At 36.6% G+C, this 22,527-nt stretch overlaps 1 protein-coding gene across 50 annotated transcripts in view; it reads right to left on the bottom strand.

Moving 5' to 3' along the window:
- Positions 1–22,527, bottom strand: part of ANK3 (ankyrin 3) — a 541,984-nt gene that overhangs the window by 5,530 nt on the left and 513,927 nt on the right. For 12 of the 50 annotated variants that reach the window (XM_035268308.3, XM_078345898.1, XM_078345915.1 and 9 more), the window contains 3 exons: positions 20,304–20,394; positions 16,304–16,682; positions 4,645–4,722 (listed from right to left, as the gene is read on the bottom strand). In XM_035268308.3, the coding sequence (XP_035124199.1) occupies positions 4,654–4,722; positions 16,304–16,682; positions 20,304–20,394 (539 nt within the window). In that variant the 3' untranslated portion in view covers positions 4,645–4,653. Of the gene's footprint in view, positions 1–4,634; positions 4,723–5,785; positions 5,843–5,973; positions 6,058–12,511; positions 12,599–14,283; positions 14,335–16,303; positions 16,683–20,303; positions 20,395–20,661; positions 20,971–22,527 lie in introns of all 50 variants that reach the window. The other 38 variants (XM_078345893.1, XM_078345894.1, XM_078345885.1 and 35 more) reach the window with 12 other exon arrangements.

Raw genomic sequence — 22,527 nt, 5'->3', positions numbered from 1 at the left:
ACACAGGACTCTTCCAGTGTAGATTCTGATTCAGTAAGTCAATGTTTCTGAAATTCTGTGCTTTTTTTTTTTTTTTTTTTTTTTTTTTTGAGACAGAGTCTCATTCTGTCGCCCAGGCTGGAGTGCAATGACACAATCTCAGCTCAGTGCAACTTTTGCCTCTTGGGTTCAAGCAATTCTCCTGCCTCAGCCTCACCAGTAGCTGGGATTACAGGCATGTGACACCATGCCTGGCTAATGTTTTGTATTTTTAGTCTGTAAAATATTTAACCTGTAAAATACAAAAAATTAGCCAGGTGTGGTGTCATGTGCCTGTAATCCCAGCTACTGAAATCTCTGAAATCACAACAGGGTTTCACCATGTTGGCCAGGCTGGTCTTGAACTCCTGACCTCAGGTGATCTGCTCTGCTTGTCTCAGCTTCCCAAATAGCTGGGATTATAGGAGTGAGCTACTGCGCTGGCCTGAAATACTGTGTTTACAACAGACTTTTAGGCATACTGATACTGCGGTCCACAAACCTCACTTTGAGGATCTAGATTACATGCCAGGTATCAACTCCAAATTGTTTTCTACTTCATTGTCTTTGCTCATGATTTTGTATCCATCTATACTTATACTTCCCTTCTCTGATCATCGTCTGTGGCTAATTCCTCTGCTACCCTTCAAATGTGTTTCAAATGCCATCTCCTTGAATGTTCAGGCTTCACTGTCCCTAATGAAATCCACATTTGTAGTTCAACTCTTACTCATCTTTAAGTCTTAGCTGTGTCACGGCTTAAGGAAAGCCTGAGCCCAGTGGGGACAGGGCGGTGTTTACTCTAGTTCTCTGTTTCTCTCCCTACCCCCCTCTCCCTTTCCCTTCTCTTCTCTTTTTCCTTCTCTGTAGTTACAGAAGTTATGGGACTAAGACATTTTTCCAAACATGAATTTTAATTACTTTATGTAACTATAATAAACTACTGTGCAGTTTCAGGTAGCTTCGTTGTTTCACTAGTACCAATAAATAGAGCTTTTTTGTTTGTTCTTTTCTAGTCACTTGCGATTAAAAAGTATCTGAAGTCAAAGGACTGGGAAAAAATACTGGAAAAATGTTCACTCATGTTTTGGCAGTGAAAGAAAAATCTAACAGTAATAAAATTTTGTAGCTATTATTTTTATTAGGTAAAGATATTTATGCTAAACTGTTCTAAAGTGGGTCAGCTAATTTAATCCTAATAAGTGAGGTACTATTATTTTCTCCATTTTATAGATAAGAGAGCCACAAAGCTTTTTTTTTTTTAATTAATTTTTTTCAAGAGAGTCCTGCTCTGTCACCCAGGCTGGAAGTACAGTGCCACGATCTTGGCTCACTGCAACCTCTGCCTCCTGGGTTCAAGCGATTCTCCTGCCTCAGCCTCCTGAGTAGCTAAGACCACAGGTGTGCACTACCACGCCTGGCTAATTTTTGTCTTTTTAGTACAGATGGGTGGGTTTCACCATGTTGGCCAGGCTGGTCTCTAACTTCTGACCTCAGGTAATCTGCCTGCCTTGGCCTCCCAAACTGCTAGGATTACAGGTGTGAGCCACTGTGCCTGGCCAAAAAGAGAGCCACAAAGCTTTAACTAGCAAGCTCAAAGTTATGCTGTTAATATATAGTGGAGCCAGAACTGGACATCAAGCCCTTGCTCTTACCTTGAAGCCAAGGCTTTTGTTAATAGGGATTTTTTAAGGGTAAGAAAAATATAATATAAAAACTCTATATTTATTTTAGAAGAAATCTGGTAAAATATTCTGGAGAGTGGGGTCCTGAATTTGTAGTGAACCAATTCAGGCCATAGCTCTGACCTCCGAGAATCAGAATCAGGAAATCCAGACCTGTCATTAACCGCACTCAGCCTTAGAGATTTTGCTCTCTCTCTGTTACTGTTCATTCCTTAGTAAAGAGGAACAAGAATACATTTCACTAATTTCCTAGGGCTGCTATGAGAAACAAGTGATGTGGAATAATAGAAACGTTTCTGAAGTGTAAGACACCATCACATGCAGAGGATTTCAGACACTTCTCCCACTGTTGTATTCTAGCATCACTGGCTGCTGCTCCATAATCCAAAGCTCTTCAAAGTTCTATTTTTGGTTCTCTTAATACTAGCAGTAATAGCTGACACTTCCTGAGTGCTTACTAAGGAGGGTAATGATTGGAGCTCTGCAGGAAGGAAGAGGTCAGAGGCAATCTTTTTAACTCTGAACTGTTGCTTTTGAGGACTCAATTTTTAAGTCCCTTCTTGGCTTACTTCAACTTTCTCCCTAAATAATCACATCTATTCTCTGGTGTTCAATTCCCATTTCTTTTGTGACGATTCCCACATTTTTATATGCATAGACCCAACTTTTTCTCAGAGCTCCAGACTTGGGTATATAACATAAATACTTGGATGTCTCATAGCATTTCAAACTCAAGTCCAAGCCTGAATGCCTGTCACTCTTCTTAAAACTCATTCCTCTTCCACTTCTGCTTCTTTCTCTATCATCTAGTTGCTTACACCAGAACTCTAGGAGTCATTTTTGACTCAGTGCTTCTCCACTCTACCCCACAAGCTAATCTATCAAGTGCTGTCAATCTTCCCAGCCCAAGCCATCAATAATGGCTTAGTTGAACTGAAGCAATAACCTCCAAACTGGTTACCTTCATTTTATTCTTGTCCCCCTATCCATTTTCTGCATAGTCCATGCTCTTCAAGTTTTTTAAGAGAGGGAGGAAAGAAGACCAAGTTAGGTCCTTCCTTAAAATCCTTCAAAGGCTTCGAATACTTTTAAACACACACACAATTATTTTAAGTTCAAAGGTACATGCGCAGGTTTGTTACAGATTATTTTGTCATCCAGGTACTAAACCTAGTACCTGATAGTTACTATTTCCTATCCTCTCCCTCCTCTCACCATCCATCCTCAAGTAGGCCCCAGTGTCTGTTGTTTCCCTTTTTGTGTCCATGTGTTCTCATCATTTAGCTTCCACTAAATTAGAACAGCAGTATTTGGTTTTCTGTTCCTGTGTTAGTTTACTCAGGATAATGGCCTCTAACTCCATCCATGTTCTGCAAAGGACACAACCTCACACTTTTTTAATGGCTGCCTGGTATTCCATGGTGTATGTGTGTGTACTGCATTTTCTTTGTGCGGTCTAGCATTGATGGGCATTTAGGTTGATTACATGTCTTTGCTATTATGAATAGTGCTGCAGTGAACATACCTGTGTATGTGTCTTTGTGATAGAACAATTTATATTCCTTTGGGTATATACACCCAGTAATAGGATTGCTGGGTTGAATGGTAGTTGTGTTTTTAGCTCTTTGAGGAATTGCCACACCACTTTCCACAATGGTTGAACTAATTTACACTCCCATCAACAGTGTATAAATGTTGCCTTTTCTCCACAACCTTGCCAGCATCTGTTATTTTTACAGGCAGTGAAACTACATTACTTCCTAGTTCCTTCCCTCAGCACTCCACATACCAGTGTTCTGGTAAGCAGGGAACTGCAGATGCATGAAAGTGAAAACTAGAATCTGTTTGCTCTTTCTTACTACTTTAACCTGTGGGGCTAAGAGGACTGTAGGTGAACTAAAGAAATGATTTTACTTTACCTTACAGACTATAGAGGACTTTTTTCCCCCCACCCTAAATGGCCTTTCTAAATGTAGCTAAGTAGAAAGAAATAGGACAAAGTAAACCATAGAATACAGTGTAAAAGGGCTGGACGCAGTGGCTCACACTTGTAATCCCAGCACTTTGGGAGGCCGAGGCGGGCGGATCACGAGGTCAGGAGATCAAGACCATCCTGGCCAACATGGTGAAACCCTGTCTCTACTAAAATACAAAAAATTAGCCGGGTGTGGTGGTGCACGCCTACAGTCCCAGCTACCTGGGAGACTGAGGCAGGAGAATCACTTGAACCTGAGAGGCAGAGGTTGCAGTGAGCCGAGATTGCACCACTGCACTCAGCCTGGCGACAGACTGAGACTCTGTCTCAAAAAAAAGAAAGAAAACAATGTAAAGGAAAACAATGTGACCTATAAAGAAAAGTCCAGGCAAATGTAAACAAAGCTCACTTACTAAACATTTAACTTAACAAACAATAGTGTCACTAACCTATTTTTTCCTTTTGTTTATATGAAACACTCGATAGATACGTCAGTCATTTAATGTAGACTTGGAAACTCACTTTATTTCCACCAAAATTATAACCTCAGATGCTGTTCTGCTAAAATGGTGAAAGGCTGGATCAATAAAACTCTCAGAGTATATCTGTAAGAATTATTTGTTGCCAAATAGTCTTTCTGTTAGATTGCATAAGGCTACCGTATTTCATAGTGAGCCTTTACTCATCATTATTTATATTTGATTCTGCAAACATAATTTACAATTAAATTGCTGCCTAATTCGTGAGGAGAAAGTGAACGGACCGTGAAGCCAAAGTCAAGTTTTAGTGTTTATATGTATGCAAACATAAACAGAACTTGAACAACTTCGTATTTGATTTTCAAAGCTGGAATTCAGTGAAAAAGGACAGGAAAAAATCGGAATCATTTATTTAGTGAAACTTGTAAGTTTCACAGGAATTTAAGTCCTACTGTTGTTGATATGAACACACGTCACCTCGACTGACCGTTCGCTGTTACGAGTGGCTCTTCTTTTCCACATGCCGGATTTCTTTCTTCGCTTTCACCTTAAAAACTTCTCCCTGCTTTAAAAGGAATGTACATATTAAGATTTCATAGTGAAAGAGTTTTAATTATAAAGCAGTCCCATTCTGATCCTTGGAGGCTGGAATAGGAGAAATGATATAGTTTAAAGCACGTTGTCACTTCATCTCCAAAAATACATACAATCTATTTGGCTTAACCACACAGTTTAGCATCATCAAGGCAAGCTAGAGAGCACTGTCAAATGAATACAACATAAGTGCTTGACAATAATTCAGTAGGTTAGTGATAAATCAAAATAATGAGCAGCCTGTCCATTTCCTATAGTAAGCTAAAAGAAAGTCACCACAGCTCACAAGGCACCCTTTTTTTCTTAACAGAAAACACAAGAAGACTTTTCAATTTTCTGATGTACTACTTCCGATAAATTTTCCGTTTACTTTTTCTAATGTAAACATAGTCTATCCAAGTTTCTGTTTTTAATAAGGAAAGGATAAAGACTAGAAACATGTGAAAAATAACCAGATATGATTTCTCTGACAGATAGGAGTTGGCTGGAGGGATTCTTTAACTGGTACATGGGAAATGAGCTGTTAAAACCCAAAGAGGGGAACCCCCTCCTCAGATTAGGATGGGGGAATTCAGATTTAGAACATGTTGGAAAGGGAAAATGTATGGATCTGATGTGCAGATCTTGAACTGAGCCTTTTGCCATACTAACTTTAAAGTCTGTGCGTTTGTAGTGCTCTCCACCCCTGTCCCAACAGACACTCAGCTGACAGCCAAGCCCTAGGTGGGGCTGAGGCACTGCTCAGATGTTTGGTGGTGAAGGGTCAAGGATTTTATCTTTTTTCTCCCTCAAACTGGCACATTCTGTCCCCCATAAATGACCTTATCTTTGTGAAAACTCTTAAAAAAAAGTAACATTAAAGAATGTTAGGAAGAAAACTATTTTTCTTTGACCCTGATCAAATGCATAAGATGTCAGAAGCAGCAAACACTTCAAGATGCCACACTGCAGATGCCAGCCTGTTAGCAGCAGTTTCTAGGGAGCGCACAAAGCTTTTGTCCTCTCCATTCTCCTTGGCAGTCCCTCTCCATTACCACATCATGTTTTCTCTCTTGTGGGATAACAATTCGTCTTAATACTTTCCGAGTGATCTGTAGGAAGCAATGGTGAAAAGTAGAGATTTTTCTGTTTCAAGAGGTGACACTACAGCACAAAAGTAGCAGGGTTTTTAATGCAGAAAATTTAAATTTCAAGAGAAGCACAAAATCTGAATGATGATTACTTTTCTGGTGACGAGGTTGCCTTCTTCATCGGTAAATTGTTCTTCTGTGACAGATTCACCAGGAATGTTTTTTGCTTCCTCTCCCTAAAGGATGTGGCATAAAAGTTAGCAACATACTAAATGGAGAAATCTCCACAGCACTCCAAACACCACGTACATGCTCTGGAATTTTAGAGGAAAAAAGTTGTAAATTCTACTTGCTACTCCAGTGCAAGAGGAAAGCCTACCTTCACTGACAGTTATTCAGCAGTCAACAGCATTCAAGCATTAAACCTCAAGTACATATAAAAGTGATGGTAAGCAACAAATTCCAGAAGGAAGAATTTGAAAATACATAATTATAGGATGCGGTTACATACTGGAAACCAAAAGGCTTCATGTGTTGAAACAAATTTTAGCCAATGATTAGAGCTCTGATTAGATTGTCTCACTCTGAGCACTGTTTCTTCATGAGTTCTACCAAATCTCTAGAGATGTTTGTGGATTGAGTTTTATCTAACTTGAACTAAGATAGTACCTTAGTTTGGGCATGACATTTATCACTCTGGTATATATCACTTAAGATAATATATACATTTCAGAAGATTTTGAGAAAAGTTCAGGGTACAGAGAGAATCTTGTTTTAAAGACTGAATCTTTCATAACTCTTAAAATAAGTGAGAATAACGGTGTCTGATATATGTACATAGTTTATACGCTGAAGTATCTTCATTACCATAGGCAAAAAAATAGATGAAATCAATACCAAGGGAATTTAAGATTATATCTTCTGATCTTTGTACCCACATAAGAACACAAAGTTGCTTTGTAATAAGAAAAAAGAATGAGAACAAAATAATAATGTTTTAGTCTTTATTCTGTCATTTTAAACCAGAACTGCCTCTCTATTGGCTGGAACATATGGCAGTCATAGAATGTGCTCACCATTGGCTGGGATTGACAAAATTACCAGAGCCACTATCCTTTACATTCCAGTAACACAGAGTTAGAATCTGGCTTTCTGATTTGTTATCTAATTTTGAGGGGGAAACTGAAAGGTTTTACTCTGAGTTTTAAAAGTAGAATACATTCTTAACTCCCCAGGGTGGGTGCCTACTTTCCTGTTCATAGACAGCTTGGTGGATTTAGATGGCTCCATAGTATCTCTCCACTAACTCTATGATTGTATCATAAGACACACTGCTCAGCAAAGGTAGCGCCATATCTGCAATACATTACCTTCATTTGTGTTCAACTTATATTTGTGCCACTTATATTTGGGAGAACAAGGATAAACATCTTAAGGATGGACTTTTGTTTCAGGAACCTATGATCTATCAGTCAAACTTCTTACTGAAAAGGTGAAATGGATAATGTTGCCTGGCAGTGTACAGATGTGGCTTTGTTTTGTTTTAGGGAAAATGGCCAATCACAAAGATAGCTGCCTTCCTGGGAAAGTGAGATTCTAACTCTTTGTGTTACTGGAATGGAAAAGATAGTGGCTCTGATAATTTCGTCAGTGCCAGCCAGTGGCGAGAACATTCAGTGATTGCCATATGTCACAGTTAGCAGAAAGGCAGTTGTGCTTCAAAATAACAGAATAAAGACTAAAACACTTGTTTTGCTAACGAAGTTTTGTTCATTCTTTGTTCTTATTACAAAATGATTTTGTGTTCTTACAGACTGTGGGTGCATAGTTCATCACAATGAGTGGGACATTTAACTTGTTTTTCCTCACTATGGTATACACGTGGAATGAACATAAAGTGTTTCTTGCTCTTTTTTAGTGCATCCCCAATCTTGCTTATAACAAGTTGAATCAGCGCAGTGAAGAGAGGGGAAAATAAAAATACTGGAAAAATGTAGAGGTCTTGTATAAATGCACTAAAATTTACAACAAGTTTTTCATGGGAGTGTTATTTGTATTTTTTATGGTTGGTGGTTTCAAATGTTTGGAATAAACTCAAAATTTTATTTCAAAACTGAAGTCATAAAGAAAGCAAAAAAGCCAATAAAAAGTGATGAAAGTTTTCATTATAGTTTAAACATGAATGACAAATATTTTTGAGCTAACTTTTGGAAATGTCCAGTTCTTCGAGCGATAGATAATTGGACCCAAGAAAGTCCCTAAAATGGTATCCTACTGGGCAGGTAATGAATGAATTGAATCCTTTTGTGGGAAAAGATATCAGCTAATTTTTAAATTGTTTGGACAGTCTCTGAAATGACTGTGCAGTAGGCGTATGTATAAGCATAGTGATTACATACAAGTATATTGACTGAGTAATAGGCTTACAAAAAGCAAAACCCTACTTATAAATAATAAGCCAAAATAAACAGGAGGAACAGATTAGATAGGAGTTGATTAAATAGATAGGGAAGACAGTAAGGAGTAATAAAATATGCTTTGAAAAAATTTATCCATCTTTAATTCTGTCAAATATATAGAGACCAAATGTTACCTAGGAGAGAGCTCTGTGGCCTCTCTTCAATGGGAAAAAGGAATCTCAATGAGTTTTTAAAGTTCTTGAAAACACTTTGTACTTCTAAGTAAACAAAACTGTCCCCGTGGTCTTGTCGACAATATTCTTGGAAACCCTCTATCCTTTCCCCATGAAGATTATAAAGGAAAATTATAGAACACGTGGTATTAACATTTTCCGCTACGGTGACTGCCCTAATGAAAATTACCTGTAATTCCTTTTGAACTCCTGCTAGAAGCACTGCATTTTGTAACTTTTATTTCTCTGTGAATTTTTGAAAAAAGTGGAAGAGTGGCAATATGAAATGTACCTATTTGCTTTGATGTATGCATTAAAACTTGAATTGTCCAAAAATAGGATTGTTGCGATCTATTTAACAAAAGGCAAGTACTAAGCAATATGAATAGTATTACCCATTTTTATATTCTGAGAAAGCTAGCTGAGGATGTTTGTACATGTACTATCTATACTTCTATGTGTGTGTAAAAACAATCCAAAGCTTATGAACAGTGGTTACCTCTGGGAAAAGGAACAAATGAATAGAGCTTACCATAGGTTTAAACTACCTGATTTAGGGGAAACATACATGTAAGCTCTTATTTAGAAAGACAGTAAAAATGTTGACAATTTGAAATAAAAATGCAGTTGTACTTTATAGTAAAAATCCAGTTATTTGAATTTTATGAAACTTTACAATAGTCTGGTTGTGTGTTGGTTTAAAGTTTTTTACCTTTGCAGTCACTGGATTTGCTTAGCAAATAAGATAAACTCAGGACTGGTTAGTAATTTAAATCGCTTCTAAGCATTTGAAACCCTTGTGATATTATCAAATTATATAGAGATTAAAATTTTATCAGCATATTTATTTAAGTCCCATGACAAATGGGATAATTTGTTAACCTGACTCATTCTATAGGAATTTGGAAACATTAAATGTTAAAAAACAAAAAAAGGTTAAAACTTCATAGAAAAAGAATGGATCCTTTTTGAAAGTCAAGAGAAAAATCACCATCACCTCATTTATTGTACAAATGGAATTCTAAGAAGACAGATTTGCCCAGATTTTGGCATTCCAATCCTTAGCATACATACTGTTTCCTTTGGGAGATACTTCCCAACCAGAGGTAGCTCTGGGAGGGATGAAACAACCCCAGAATAGTTTTCAGAACTGGGATACTAAGTGCTAGGGGGCTTACTATGGCAAACAGTATTAATTACGCTGGGTCAGTCCAGGTTTGGACAGCATCCATGAGGTAGGTCAAATTCCCAGCATTCCAGCCTCATTTCCAGGAATGACAGCCCAATGCTGCCCTCTTCTGTGCTGCTGAAAAGGTCGGAATGGCCAAATACCTGATTTAGTCTAGCAAAATAATCCTTATTTGTTATGGAAGAGAAATACATTTGTTCCTCAGTATCCACATGGATTGGTTTCAGGACCTCTGAGGATAGCGAAATCTGCAGATGCCAAAGTCCCAGATATAAAATGGTGTAGAATTTGCATATAACCTACATACATTCTCCCATATACTTTGAATCACCTCTAGATTACTTATAATACCTAATGTAATGTAAATGCTATATAAATAGTTGTTATACTACATTGCTTCTTACTTGTATTGCTTTTTGTTTTATCTTCTGAATATTTTAGATCTGAGACTGAATTTGTGCATCTGGAATGCCCAGCTATAGAGGTCCAATTGTATAGTGTTGTGGAAAGGCACTTTACTAAGAGAGCTAGGGGTTAGGTTCTAGTCCCAGAGCTGCTGCTGTCTGGCTGTGTCATTTTGAATAAATCAGTTTATCTCCAATCTTCAGTTCTGAGCTCTTGGAAACAGTAATTTCAGTTTCAATGACCCATTTAGGCACTACATTCCCATTTTATATTTTTGACAGAGATGATTCCTGTGTCATATTTACCATGTACTATTATAGGCCTCGAGCTCTTTTCCATTAGAAAAATTGCAACATATGGAGTAAAGAGAAAAGAAACAGAAATGTGACTCTTTGCAATTGCTCCAAATATCTGAACAGAAAAATAATTTATAAAGTGTTTTTGTTAAACCTATAGCTTCCAATAATGATTATGACTATTTTTTAGCTTCTGTTTTTTCATCACATATGAAAGATATCTCTCAAGCTTGTTTGTAGGTGATCCAATTATTTATACAATGCCTTCCTCAGTTATAAAACCTCTTCTCTGATGACTCCACTCAATCTCTCTAAAATTACATTAACTTCAAGAAGTACTTGGGGAGAATACAGACTCCCCTGTTTTATGAATAGTACAACATTATAGTGGATTTTTGTCTTTTAAACCTAAGTTCTTAATAAATGTATTAATATGTTATAATCATATTTTAAGCTAAAAAACAGATAACTCACTCTAAGAAAATTACTTAATAGCTAACTTGCTGGTGCATGTCTAGAATTCTGGAAGACCAAAAGAAATAGCTCTTATTGATTTGGGATGTTTTGAAGGTACTGTTTTTGTCTTCTCTGAGAAAAACTTCTTTATCCCCTGCCTTCCACTTTTTTCGCATGGCTATATTTTCTTTTGTCCTAGATAGAAGAAAGTCAGCTCCTATCATGGGCAGCTATTATAAAGAAATGTGGTGGATTTAGATGTGACATTAGTATGTGCTATTGTAAGCATAAAAGACAAGTTTAAAGCACTGTGTGCTTTTTCTAGATATTTCACTTTGAAATATCATTTCTTGAAGTCACTGATTATGAGAATAGCAAAAACTCAGAAAAACTGAATCAACCATTCCCCCATCCCATCCCACAGAACATGTGTTAGGTGACTGATTATGAGGATTTTATAGATAGCAGGTTGAATACTTGCAAATGTGCTAGACAGCAATTAATAATTTGGCTTGCCTATATGGAATTTTCAAAGACATGATTCATGGGTTTTAAAGGAACACTATTGAGCTTACCACTGATCTGCAGGATAACTCTCAACATGTAGACAAAGATTTATTTTCTTCCTTAATGCTTCCAGAGTCTTAGAAAAACTACATTAGGGCATATTCTATGGAGTTTCTTCACGAAAAGTGAAAAGCAGAAGGGTTAAGAAATTTTTGACACCTGTGCCAACTTTTCTGCTTTCTGTTGGGTCTCTTGACACTTTGGGATTGGATAATAAGTTTGATAAATGGTTTTCAATAGATATTCTCTTCCTCATTCTCTCTAGAGCACTAACCAAGAAGCCTCAAGTTATTTGGATCATATTCAAAAGTCTGTGCACTGAAAATGGCTTTCTAGTTTTTTGAGCTCAATTATTCTAACACTAAGAAAGACCTCTCTAATGATGAAGTAATGAAAACAAGTGGCAGACTGCAAGAAGGATTCTGTGGAATCTTACTATGCATAAGGTCAGTGCTTCAACAGATCTTTGTGCAGGAAAGAAAGAATATTTATTAACAGTGCTTACGATTGTGCCATAATAGGGTGGGATTAATATTTTCCTTTTTTCAAAAAAATTGACTCCTATACTTTAAAATACAGCTTGATTTTTTTTGATATATTAGTAAAGTGAAACACCTATTTCAGAATTTTGTTCTTTACTTGACTTGCATTGTGTCACATATATCCATGCCAGGATAGAACCTCAAACTCTCAGCCACTGATTGCTTATGAAGAACTGGTTTTCATTTAAAAAAATCTTAAGGCAGTAGGAATTTGAGACTGAGAAGGAAGCCTTTTAATTCTTTCATTTTCTTTCTTCTTTATGTTACCTCACACTTTATTACTGTTTCTAAGGTTCCAATTGAACATTTCATTGATATGAACTACTGTGTCACCAAGGTAGAGTCTTTGCTCACTCACATAACACTTCTTCAAGGAAAGCAGGATGCGAATGCCAAGAATCCTCAAATGAAATTACAAATGCCACATATGAAATAGGCCTATACAGAATACCACGCAACATGGCTTCTTTGCTTTTTGGTTGTTGTTTTTACAAGCTTTCAAGTGTGCAAAACAATTACACAAAGCCACTGCATTATCAATCATGCTGACATTTCAAAACCACAAGGAAGGCAATGCCACATACTGATCCAGCTACAGGATACCTTTATAATCAAACGCCGGCGAATAACTCGGGTAGTGACTCTCCGTTCTTCCTCTGAGCTTGAATCACTCTCACTGTCTTTCAAATCCTGATAAATGCATTTTTAGTATAATTTTACCATCACACTTAAAAAATATTCTGAGAAGGGAAATCAAAAAGAATTACATCTACTTGATTTTTTTTTTTGCCAACTAAGGAAAATAATGATGTATATTTGTGAGAGTCTTTAAAAAAATTAAGTGGAAGAATATTTTTGACCCGGATTCTAAGTGAAATTACTCTGTAGATATGTGTGTGTGTGTGTGTGTGTGTGTACAGGTAAAGATCAGGCTGGTTATAAATTAGTAAAAAATAATTATGGAGCCTTTTTGGCATCAGAAACTACAATTAATCATTCATATTCCTTTTAAAACTAGTTTTAGATCTATATTCATCTGCCATGAATGCGTATACCCTTGTATTTTTGGGCCACATTTCATTTGATCTACAAAAAAAAAGTATTTATATTAGCATATTTTGGCACATATATTTATATCAAGAGATTAATAACAGCATAATTGCTATGTAACACATAACTGGTACTAAGAAAGAATTTATTCAAGTGAATGAAGGAATAAATGCGTGAAAGCTGGAAAGAACGGATATAAAACAGAACAAGAGTATGGTTATAAAATAGTAACAAGAATATAGTTACTGCAAAAAATGTTAATTTTTAGGCAATAAAGGTAGGAATTAGGAAAAACTACCAAGGGGCAAATAGTTCATAATTTGAAAGAGAAAGTATCTTTAGCTTTTACTTAGATGCCAGGGGGAAGAGTATTTACTGAGTGGTTATAAGTCTAACTTTTAATGGTGGAACTATGAAAATAATTCTGCTATTTTGTCTTTGAAGTTAATTCATTATGTTAAATCTAATAGTCCTAGAGACAGGAATTTAGTTAACAACTATTGGAAAAATGAATTCTGTTTTTTTTTCTTAAGTGGAAGCAAAATAAAATTGCTATAGGAGGTATAGCTATTAGATAAAATGCTTTATGAAAAGTTAGTTGAATAGATAATAAACTAGGCCATTTTTTTCACCAACAGTAAACTTGACAAGTCTTTTCAAATGTTAAACAATAATATCAGCCTAGACTTTGTAGGGAATTACATCTCAACAAACCGCTCCAATGAACAATATGGTTTTGAAAGGAAATCATAACCACTATGCTTAAAAGAAGTGAAATTTGCTATTAATATTTTGAATTTTTCAGTAAAGGACAGTAAATTTAGGATACGTAGTATGATCTAAGTATTGTGGGAGGAAGCCCTGCAAAGTCTCAAGAAGGCAGAAAGGAGTAAAAGGAATTTGTTTTGATGAAGGAAAATAATTATTAGTCAGCATTTTAGGATTAATGGGTTGGATGAGGCAAAGGGGAAAACTGAGTCTGAATTATCCGTACATGGCATCTTAAATTGGGGAAACATTTTCACCTGGGTGAATTCGAAAGTAGAAGAATATCTGGTTAAAACAAACACAAAGAATCATGTGAGAACACCCCCTTATATATTAAAAAAGTGGCCACTGGGCCAGTGTTTCAGTTTCCACTTTTTCCCTGGAGTCTTTGCTAACCTTAAAGTGCAGATGGAAGTAGAATCTCAGGCTCAGATACCTTTTAGAGAATTGTCTAAGAATTGGTAAAGGGGAAAACAAGGAAACCAAATGGGATTTTCTCAATACTCCTTTGCTATGGGCCACTGCATGGAAACAGGTGGAAAATAGCAGAGTTTTACCTTATAACAGCAGGCAGTCATCCGTGTAAGAGCCGCACCCGGACTTTTGACCTGATTTTTTGGAGGATAAAAAGGGGGCTGTTTTCTGAGATCATACATCAGATGACCTAGTTGGTTGCTATTATACTATGGTATAGCCACAAATGACACATCCTAAACATCTTTGTGGATTTCTTGTGAGGTCAGGTTCATGTCTCCTAGAAGCTTTAATTCCATTATGGATTTTTATGGTCATGAAATCTTTATGCATTAGAATAGGACTCGAAACCAATAGCAGAGGCACAAACTCCTTTATAAGAAATCTGGAAAATGTTTTCTAATCGTAAATTATTTTCCTTTACTGACAAACTCAGCTGAGTTTCCACTCAGGGTTTAAAACTTAATTTTCAACCATCTTTATGCCAATGGCCAATATGGTTTTCCAATAGTGCATACATATGCACATGTATACACACAGCAGTGTTTATATGTATTTGTATAGTAATTTGCCTTTAGAACGTTAACAGCCCTTTGCAGAACATTCACAAGAAAAATACCACTATGTTACTGCTTCTCTCTATATTTTGTGGGATCATTTTAATAGGAAACTTATCTAAAACTCACACTACTAAAATACACTAAGAGTCAAGTCAAAGACAGAAATCAATATTCAAAACCACATTTGTCAGGAAGAAGTTTAGAAAGGCCTGAAAAAGACTTAAAAGAGCTTAAAACAAAAACAAAACCATTAATATAAAATTTGGTGACGGCAGTTACTAAATGAGCTAGAGATTATTTTAGGATATAATTTAAGCAATTGATTACCACCATCAAATCTTGTATCAAAGCAACTAACAGGGAAAAAAACCAGATGATCTAGAACTGTACTTCCTTTTACTCTCCTTTCTAACAAGCATGAAAATAGTCAAACATAGTCTGCAGAAGGGAAAAGGAAAAGGATATTACTGATAAGCTGATAATTAGCTCCTGAGCGATTGAGAGTTTGCTAAAAGTCTTAAACCTCAAATCAATCTTGAACTCATTATTTTAGAAAAGACTTGTTTTTTCCTCCCAAAACACTAAAGTAAGGTTTTCAGTGAACTAGATATGTCTCAGGGAAAAACTGCAAATGCTACTATTCCAAAGATGTATAACTTTCAATCTCTGTCAATTGCAGAGTTGTTGAAAAGACATAAAAATTGAGAATAAAATGCAGTAAAAAAATGTAGGAAACAGAGCGGGTTTTTATTTTCTTATATCCATGTATGAGTCATAATTTCAGTTCAAAATACTTATATCTAAAAATAGCAAACCTCAAAAAAAAACCTATTAGATGGTACCACAAAAACAAGTATGAAAAGCAAGCAAATTCATCATAGTAAGGTTTTAAAGTGATTAGAAACACATGTTAAGACAATCATCAACTTAGATATAAAAATTATATTCTTTCTTTCAAAAAAAAGAAAAAACATTATAAAAAATGATATTTCTAACTTTAAATTTTTAACTGCTGTAAACTCACCTCATTTTAGCTTGGAATTTCATCTCTTTAATTTTTAAAACACCTTTCAGACCACAGACCATACAGAATAGAACTTAAATGAGTCAGATGCTATAGACTGTTTATGCCAAGGAATCAGAAAGGATCAGAATGATTATCTTCCTCCCATGAGGAAGAAGACGGAATAGGAGTTAGGAAACCTAAATCCCAGATAAAATACTGGATCTTGAACTAGTTTCTTAATGTCTCTCTGGTTCTTGTCTCTCCTAAAAATGGCTAAACAGATATTTATTCCCTTTTCTTTCACAATGAATGAAGGTATGATCAAATGTCATACATTCTACTCAGAACTGTTTTTTACTTATGTGTTTTACTCAGTACTTTCTTTACCTCCACCATTAGTGCTACAATTTCACACATTTATAATTTAGAAATGGTTAAAAACAACCACCACCACCACCCTGGGCTACAAGATTAATCCAAAGAAGTAATCAATACTTTCCATTTCAATGACGGCTACTGGATGAGCAGATGACATACCTTTTGCTCAGACCCACTGGACCCCTCTTCTTCATGGAGGTTAAGCCTTGGCTTGCCATCTGGGGGAGAAGTCCTACTCATCTTTTTCATACTGACAGGCACACAGGGTTTAGTCTCTTCTATTACAAGCTTGCTGGCTTCTTCTAGAGATTTCTGATATGCTGCTAGTGGTGATGCTGGCTCTTCAACATGACCAGATCCATGTATTTTTGGTTTCAGAGTTTCCTTAGTATTCTGTTTTCCTATATCATTTTGGGATTCTGGAAAGTAAGGTTTTGTCTTTGCTTCCGGAGTGATTTCTGTATGGCTTCCATTTGCTTCAAATTTTCCAGTTTCTCCTTTGAGATATGAGGTAATGGAATCTCTACACTGGTCAGGGCTGTAAAAGAAAAGTTGCAAACTTACAATGGCAACATATGCCTGAATATAGGTTTCAGAAGCTCTAAAGCTTTAAGAACTGTGTTTTTAAACTACTTCCGAAGGCATAAAATAGAAAAGTTTGAAAAATGTGGCCACTGGATTTAAAATGTGGCGGGCGCAGTGGCTCATGCCTGTAATCTCAGCACTTTGGGAAACTGAGGCGGGCAGATCACGAGGTTAGGGGCTCGAGACCAGCCTGGTCAACATGGCGAAGCCCCACCTCTACTAAAAATAATAAAATTAGCCAGGAGTGGTGGTGCATGCCTGTAATCCCAGCTACTCAGGAGACTGAGGTGGGAGAATTGCTTGAACTAGAGAGGTGGAGGCTGTAGTGAGCCACTGCACTCCAGCCTAGGTGAGTGCACTCCAGCCTAGGTGACAGAGTGAGACTCTGTCTCAAGATAAAAAAATAAAATGTAAGGGGCTCTCAAGGGTGTGGGTGTCAGGAGGTGCTACACAGCTTCTAGACATCCCCCAGATCTCAGTTGCCAAAGTGCTTAGCCATGCTCTCATCTAAATATTTAACTTGCAATTCTACAGCTATTTGAATTCGAGCATCTTGACAATGATCCCGAGAGGTTCATGGACATACCTAGAGGTCTAAGCCTACCAATCTTAAAAAAGAAATTTCAGAATGCTTTTCCATCACCAGTAAAAAATCAACTGCTGGCCAGGCTCAGTGGAGAAGTTCTTGCCTGTATTCCCAGCACTTTGGGAGGCTGAGGCAGGAGGATTCCTTGAGCCCAGGAATTTGAGACTGGCCTGGGTGTGGTGAAACCATGTCTCTACCAACCAAATTCAAAAAGCAGCAGGGCACGGTGGTGCATGCCTGTAGTGCCAGCTACTTGGGAGGCGGAAGGGGGAGGATGGCTTTAGCCTGGGAGGCAGAGGTTGCAGTGAGCAAAGATTGAGCTGCTGTACAAAAAATTGCACCTTGTCTTCCAAAAAGAACAAAATGAATTCCTGTGGTCAAGACTGTGGTATTATCCCAAGAACCCCAAATTCCAATTCTTAGTGTATGTTTTCAGTCATGAATCCTGTCATCACTTTTCCAACTCTAATACCTTTACTTGAATCTCATTTTTCTCTACTCTTTAACTCTGCTCATCTCACAAGTGATTTGAGTGTTGTGCACCCTTTTCTACCTACTGAGAGAACTGTTTCTCCCTTAACTAGTAAAACTCTTTCCTGGTCAGGCACAGTGGCTCATACTTGTAATCCCAGCACTTTGGGAGGCCAAGGCTGGCGGATCACCTGAGGTCGGAAGTTCAAGACCAGTCTGGCCAACATGGAGAAACCCTTTCTTTACTAAAAATACAAAAAATTAGCCGGGTGGGTGGCATATGCCTGTAATCCCAGCTACTCTGGAGGCTGAGCCAGGAGAATCGCTTGAACCTGGGAGGCGGAGGTTGCAGTGAGCAGAGATCGCACCATTGCACTCTAGCCTGGGCAAAAAGAGGGCAACTCTGTCTCAAAAAACAAAACAAAACAAAAAATAAAAAACAAAAAAAAACCTTTCCTTTCCAATGCTTTCCTTTAAATTGACTTCTAAGTTTTTGACAAGTTTCAGTATAGACTGTTTTTTACTTTTTTTTTTGTAGCTTATGTATTATTTTTAGCATTTTTGCTTATTACCACTATTAGGCAATAACTAATACAATGCTTTATATATATAATATATACTTATATGTGTGTGTATTCCTTTAAATCAGATTCTGATTATCTGAACTTATTTTTAAAAGATATCCATTGCACACTCTATTCTCTGTGTCAGGATAAATAATCCAAGCATACTGTGAGGATCCTGTAATATATAGCTTTATGACTTTGGTTTAATTTTCTATTCCCCAGTCCACATTGCTTACCTAAGTTCTCCTAGCCTACATATTCTGATAACAGGAGCAAAGTGGCTGGCATTTTCCTCCTTCTATGGAATCAGGGGATTCACTGGTGTTTTTTCTATATAATTTACTGTCAGAGCCTATATAAATTAAGGAATTTCAGCCTGTTTAATAATGAACATCTTTCCTATATCTATTCCCTGATATATAATTATAAGTTGTATGACTAGATCTGAACATACACATCAAAATTAGTACTGTTTGTCTTCTTTGGAACTGTCTCTTTTGTACACGGTAGACAGAATTTATTCATGCCTCCAATTTTCAAAAGTAGTTTTGTAAGCTCCCTCTTTGGGAATTTTTATTGAGCAAGAAGCTTATTAATGACATGAAAAGTAAAATTTGGTTATGAAACAATATAAGTTCTCTTGTGTGCAACCAAAGTTTATCTAGCTGTCATTGAAGTAAAATATATTTTAGTCTAATGTGTATGTAAATAAAAATAATACCTAGTGCTACTGAGAAATTACTATTTGTGTCAGTCATTCTGTAGACATGATACATTATTTTCTATCTATAAATCTGTTTAAAAAAGGTAGTAGTATTCTTATATTTAAAGATAATCAGAGTGACATTCTTAGAGTGTAGACATTCATCCAAAATCACAAAGTGCATACCTAATGGTGGTGGGATTTGAACCTATGCCTCAGATTCTACACTCTCACCTTTCTAGAGCAAGGCCAGTATAAGAATTAACCAGATTCATGACCAGGAAATTATTTTGGGTAAAGACAATGTCTATCATGGCAACATTTGGTATAAAAAACCATATACCTGTTTGAAAAACAAGACTCATGTAGAAAAATAGAAGGTTATGTAAAATCAGTTTTTCCTAGTATGGTAGGAGAATGGATGGCTTTTCTTTTTGCTTCTCTGCACTTTTTACATTAAGACATTAAAAAAACTGTGCATAGAAGAAAACCCACCAAAATGTTATTGGTAGGTGACAGGGTATATCGATTTGTTTAATCTGCATTTTAAGTGTTATAATGAGCATATTTATGTTTGCAGTTAGGAAAAAACAGAAATATTTATATTTCTAAACAACATGGACTTTCATTCATTATTATTCTTATTTTTTTGAGACGGAGTCTCACTCTGTCACCTAGGCTGGAGTGCAATGGTGTGATCTCAGCTCACTGCAACCTCCAGCTTGTGGGTTCAAGCAATTCTGTCTCAGCCCCCTGAGTAGCTGGGATTACAGTCACATGCCAGCACACCCGACTAATTTTTGTATTTTTAGTAGAGATGGGGTTTCACCACATTGGCCAGGCTGGTCTCGAACCCCTGGCCTCAGGTGATTGCCTATCTTACTGATTATTTTAAATGAACAATAATTATTGGCTATATTGAAAGAATCATACAAGTAATAAACTAGAAAAGAATAGTCTTCTAAGGTAAAGACATCCATAGTCTTCTAAAGTAAAGACATCTAAATCCTGTGCATGTATGTAAATTTTCTTGTATTTTATTTCAGCTTCTCAATAGTTTTGAGAATTTAATTTGAATTTAAATTAACTTTCCTTTCCAGATTAGCAGAATGAACTGACCTTTAAAGCAGGTTTTATTCCAGAACTAGAATGGTAATTTAGAAGTCACCGCTAAAAAGCATGTATTTAAGATAAACTCTAACAAGTAACCTGTGTTTCACTTTCCTTTTTTTTTTGAAACAGCCATACCTGTCATCCAGTCGATCTAGTAACCCACCAGTTATTCTTCGAGCTTGAGCGGGCGATTCTAGGTTTCCACTTGATGTCTCATTCTGCCAACCTGTAATTGAAGACATTTCCAGTTCTGCTTGCTGAACACGCTTAAGAATAGCCTGTACTTTTTCTTCTGTCATCTCCTCAGACTCTACTCCTTCTTCAAGTTGAATGTCCTCAAATAGAGATTTGAGTTTCTCTTCCGTCATCTCCTCATCAGGACCAGATTTTCCTTTCTCCTGCTGAGCAGAGCTTACTCCTAGTTTTCTAGGCTGTGCTGGTTTAACATCTTTTGGGGCCCCAGCCAAATTTCCGAGGTATTGAGGATACTCACTCAGACATACATCCTCCAACTGGCTCTCATCTACATCCACTGCTTCAGGCATTTCTGTTAAAGGCACTGAGTCTTCCAGTTTGCTGTCTTCTAAGGAAGTGTCTTCTGCAGTTACGACTGGAGGTCCATCTGTGGAATGCTCTATGTTCCCCTGGGAAGGCACTAGCCCATCACTCAGTCTACTGGGGGTTCTAAAGGGAGATTCTATGCTAGAGATATCACTAAAATAATCATCTTGCTGCAAAGGGGTGGGTGGTGTGTAGTGCAACCCTGTGGGGGTTTCCAGCTCCACTTGAAGGGAAGGATAACCTATGGAAGACAGTACATTTGGACTGACTGGAATGAATTAGAATACATGAAACAAAAACACATGGAATGACTAAAATTATATCAGACATGAAAATGTATGATGAATTACGGATTAATGTCGATAAATTTATCAGTTTAGTTCAATTAAATGTAACACTATGAAATTAAAAACCTAGTGCAAACTCCAATAAAATAGAATACCAGTTAAGATATCAATTGTTTCTATCAGTTTTGGCAGTTATGATACAATAACTTAAATATGCACACTAATCGAAAGTATGCAGACTAATCCAACATAAAGTTAGTTGTCATTATATGAGATACTTATTATCTTGCTATATTTAGCATGCAAAGTTCATACTGTGGTGGACTGAATACAGCAAGCCACAAGAAACCAGTTTTTGTAATTATCTACAACTTATTTTAAGAACTGTATGTAGGAGCAATGTGACCTAGTCCTCCTTTCACAGGAAATTTACAGCAAAGAAAAATGGATTTAATATTTGGAAAGAAATGATTTTAGTTTTAGAGCAGTAGCACTGGGAAAATAAAATTTAAAAAGATGTTAAGAAGATTTAAAAAACACACCAAGTTTAAAAGACTCCATGTAGTTTTTGGGTGTTGTACAAAAACAGATACGACCGAGATGAAAGGGTTGTGGTGTACATGAAGGTCTTGGTGAAGTTGGTGGTAGGGTCCACTCAGAACCACGAATCAAATAAAGAGAAATGATACACAACAGAGATAGTAGGAAAACCATTTGCAAGGAGCACTCTGAATATTCACAACAATGCTACGAAACACAGAGTTTATTAACCAGCCTACACAAAAGGGGAGGGGGGAGCTAGTCCCTCATTTTAAACGTTGCTGTGTGGGCTATGGAAGCATTTTTCTGCCTTGGCAGAGAGAATAGTCAACAACGGTCTGGTCATGGTGAGGAAAGGAAGTTTCATAAAAGTTCAACGAAGAGGAGAGACAGGAAAAAAGCAACAAAGCACAGTTTCTGAATTGTTGGTCTACAAAATGAAAGTCTAATCTTTCCATCAGTCCAAGGTAAATACCAACTTAGCTGCTGTTGTAAACTCAAGTTGCTATAGGTAAGTGAACGTTTTTCAGTTATGGTCATTTGTAAACCAGACTCTTGTTGAAAAGCTGGCTAAGATTAGCTGAGGTTTATAATCTGCCTAAGTGAAATTACTTCATATGTATGTTTCCAAATTTCCCTAAGAAATTTTGAACAAGGAATATAAAAATATTAAGATACAGCAACAAAAAGCCCTTGTGACTGTATTTTAAGAAGATATTCCAATTTAAAAATGTTCAAATTAAATTAAGCTTTCAAGGCCATCAACTACTTCGGTCATGTTCTGGTGATCTTTTTTATTAGTCACTCAAAAAATATTTTTCCCAGTAAATAGAAGAATGTATAAACTATAACTTATCAGTAATTTAAAATTTGATATGATGATCTACATTTATGTAGTGCAAAAAACATCTGGTTACCAATACATGGCCTTGCATATAAGACATAGCTCAAAGGGAGCATTTTCCCAATGG

Source organism: Callithrix jacchus, chromosome 12, assembly GCF_049354715.1.
Source record: "Callithrix jacchus isolate 240 chromosome 12, calJac240_pri, whole genome shotgun sequence".
Lineage (NCBI taxonomy): Eukaryota > Metazoa > Chordata > Mammalia > Primates > Cebidae > Callithrix > Callithrix jacchus.
Note: the sequence above shows the minus strand (reverse complement) of the source record. Positions and strands in the feature narration are given on the sequence as shown.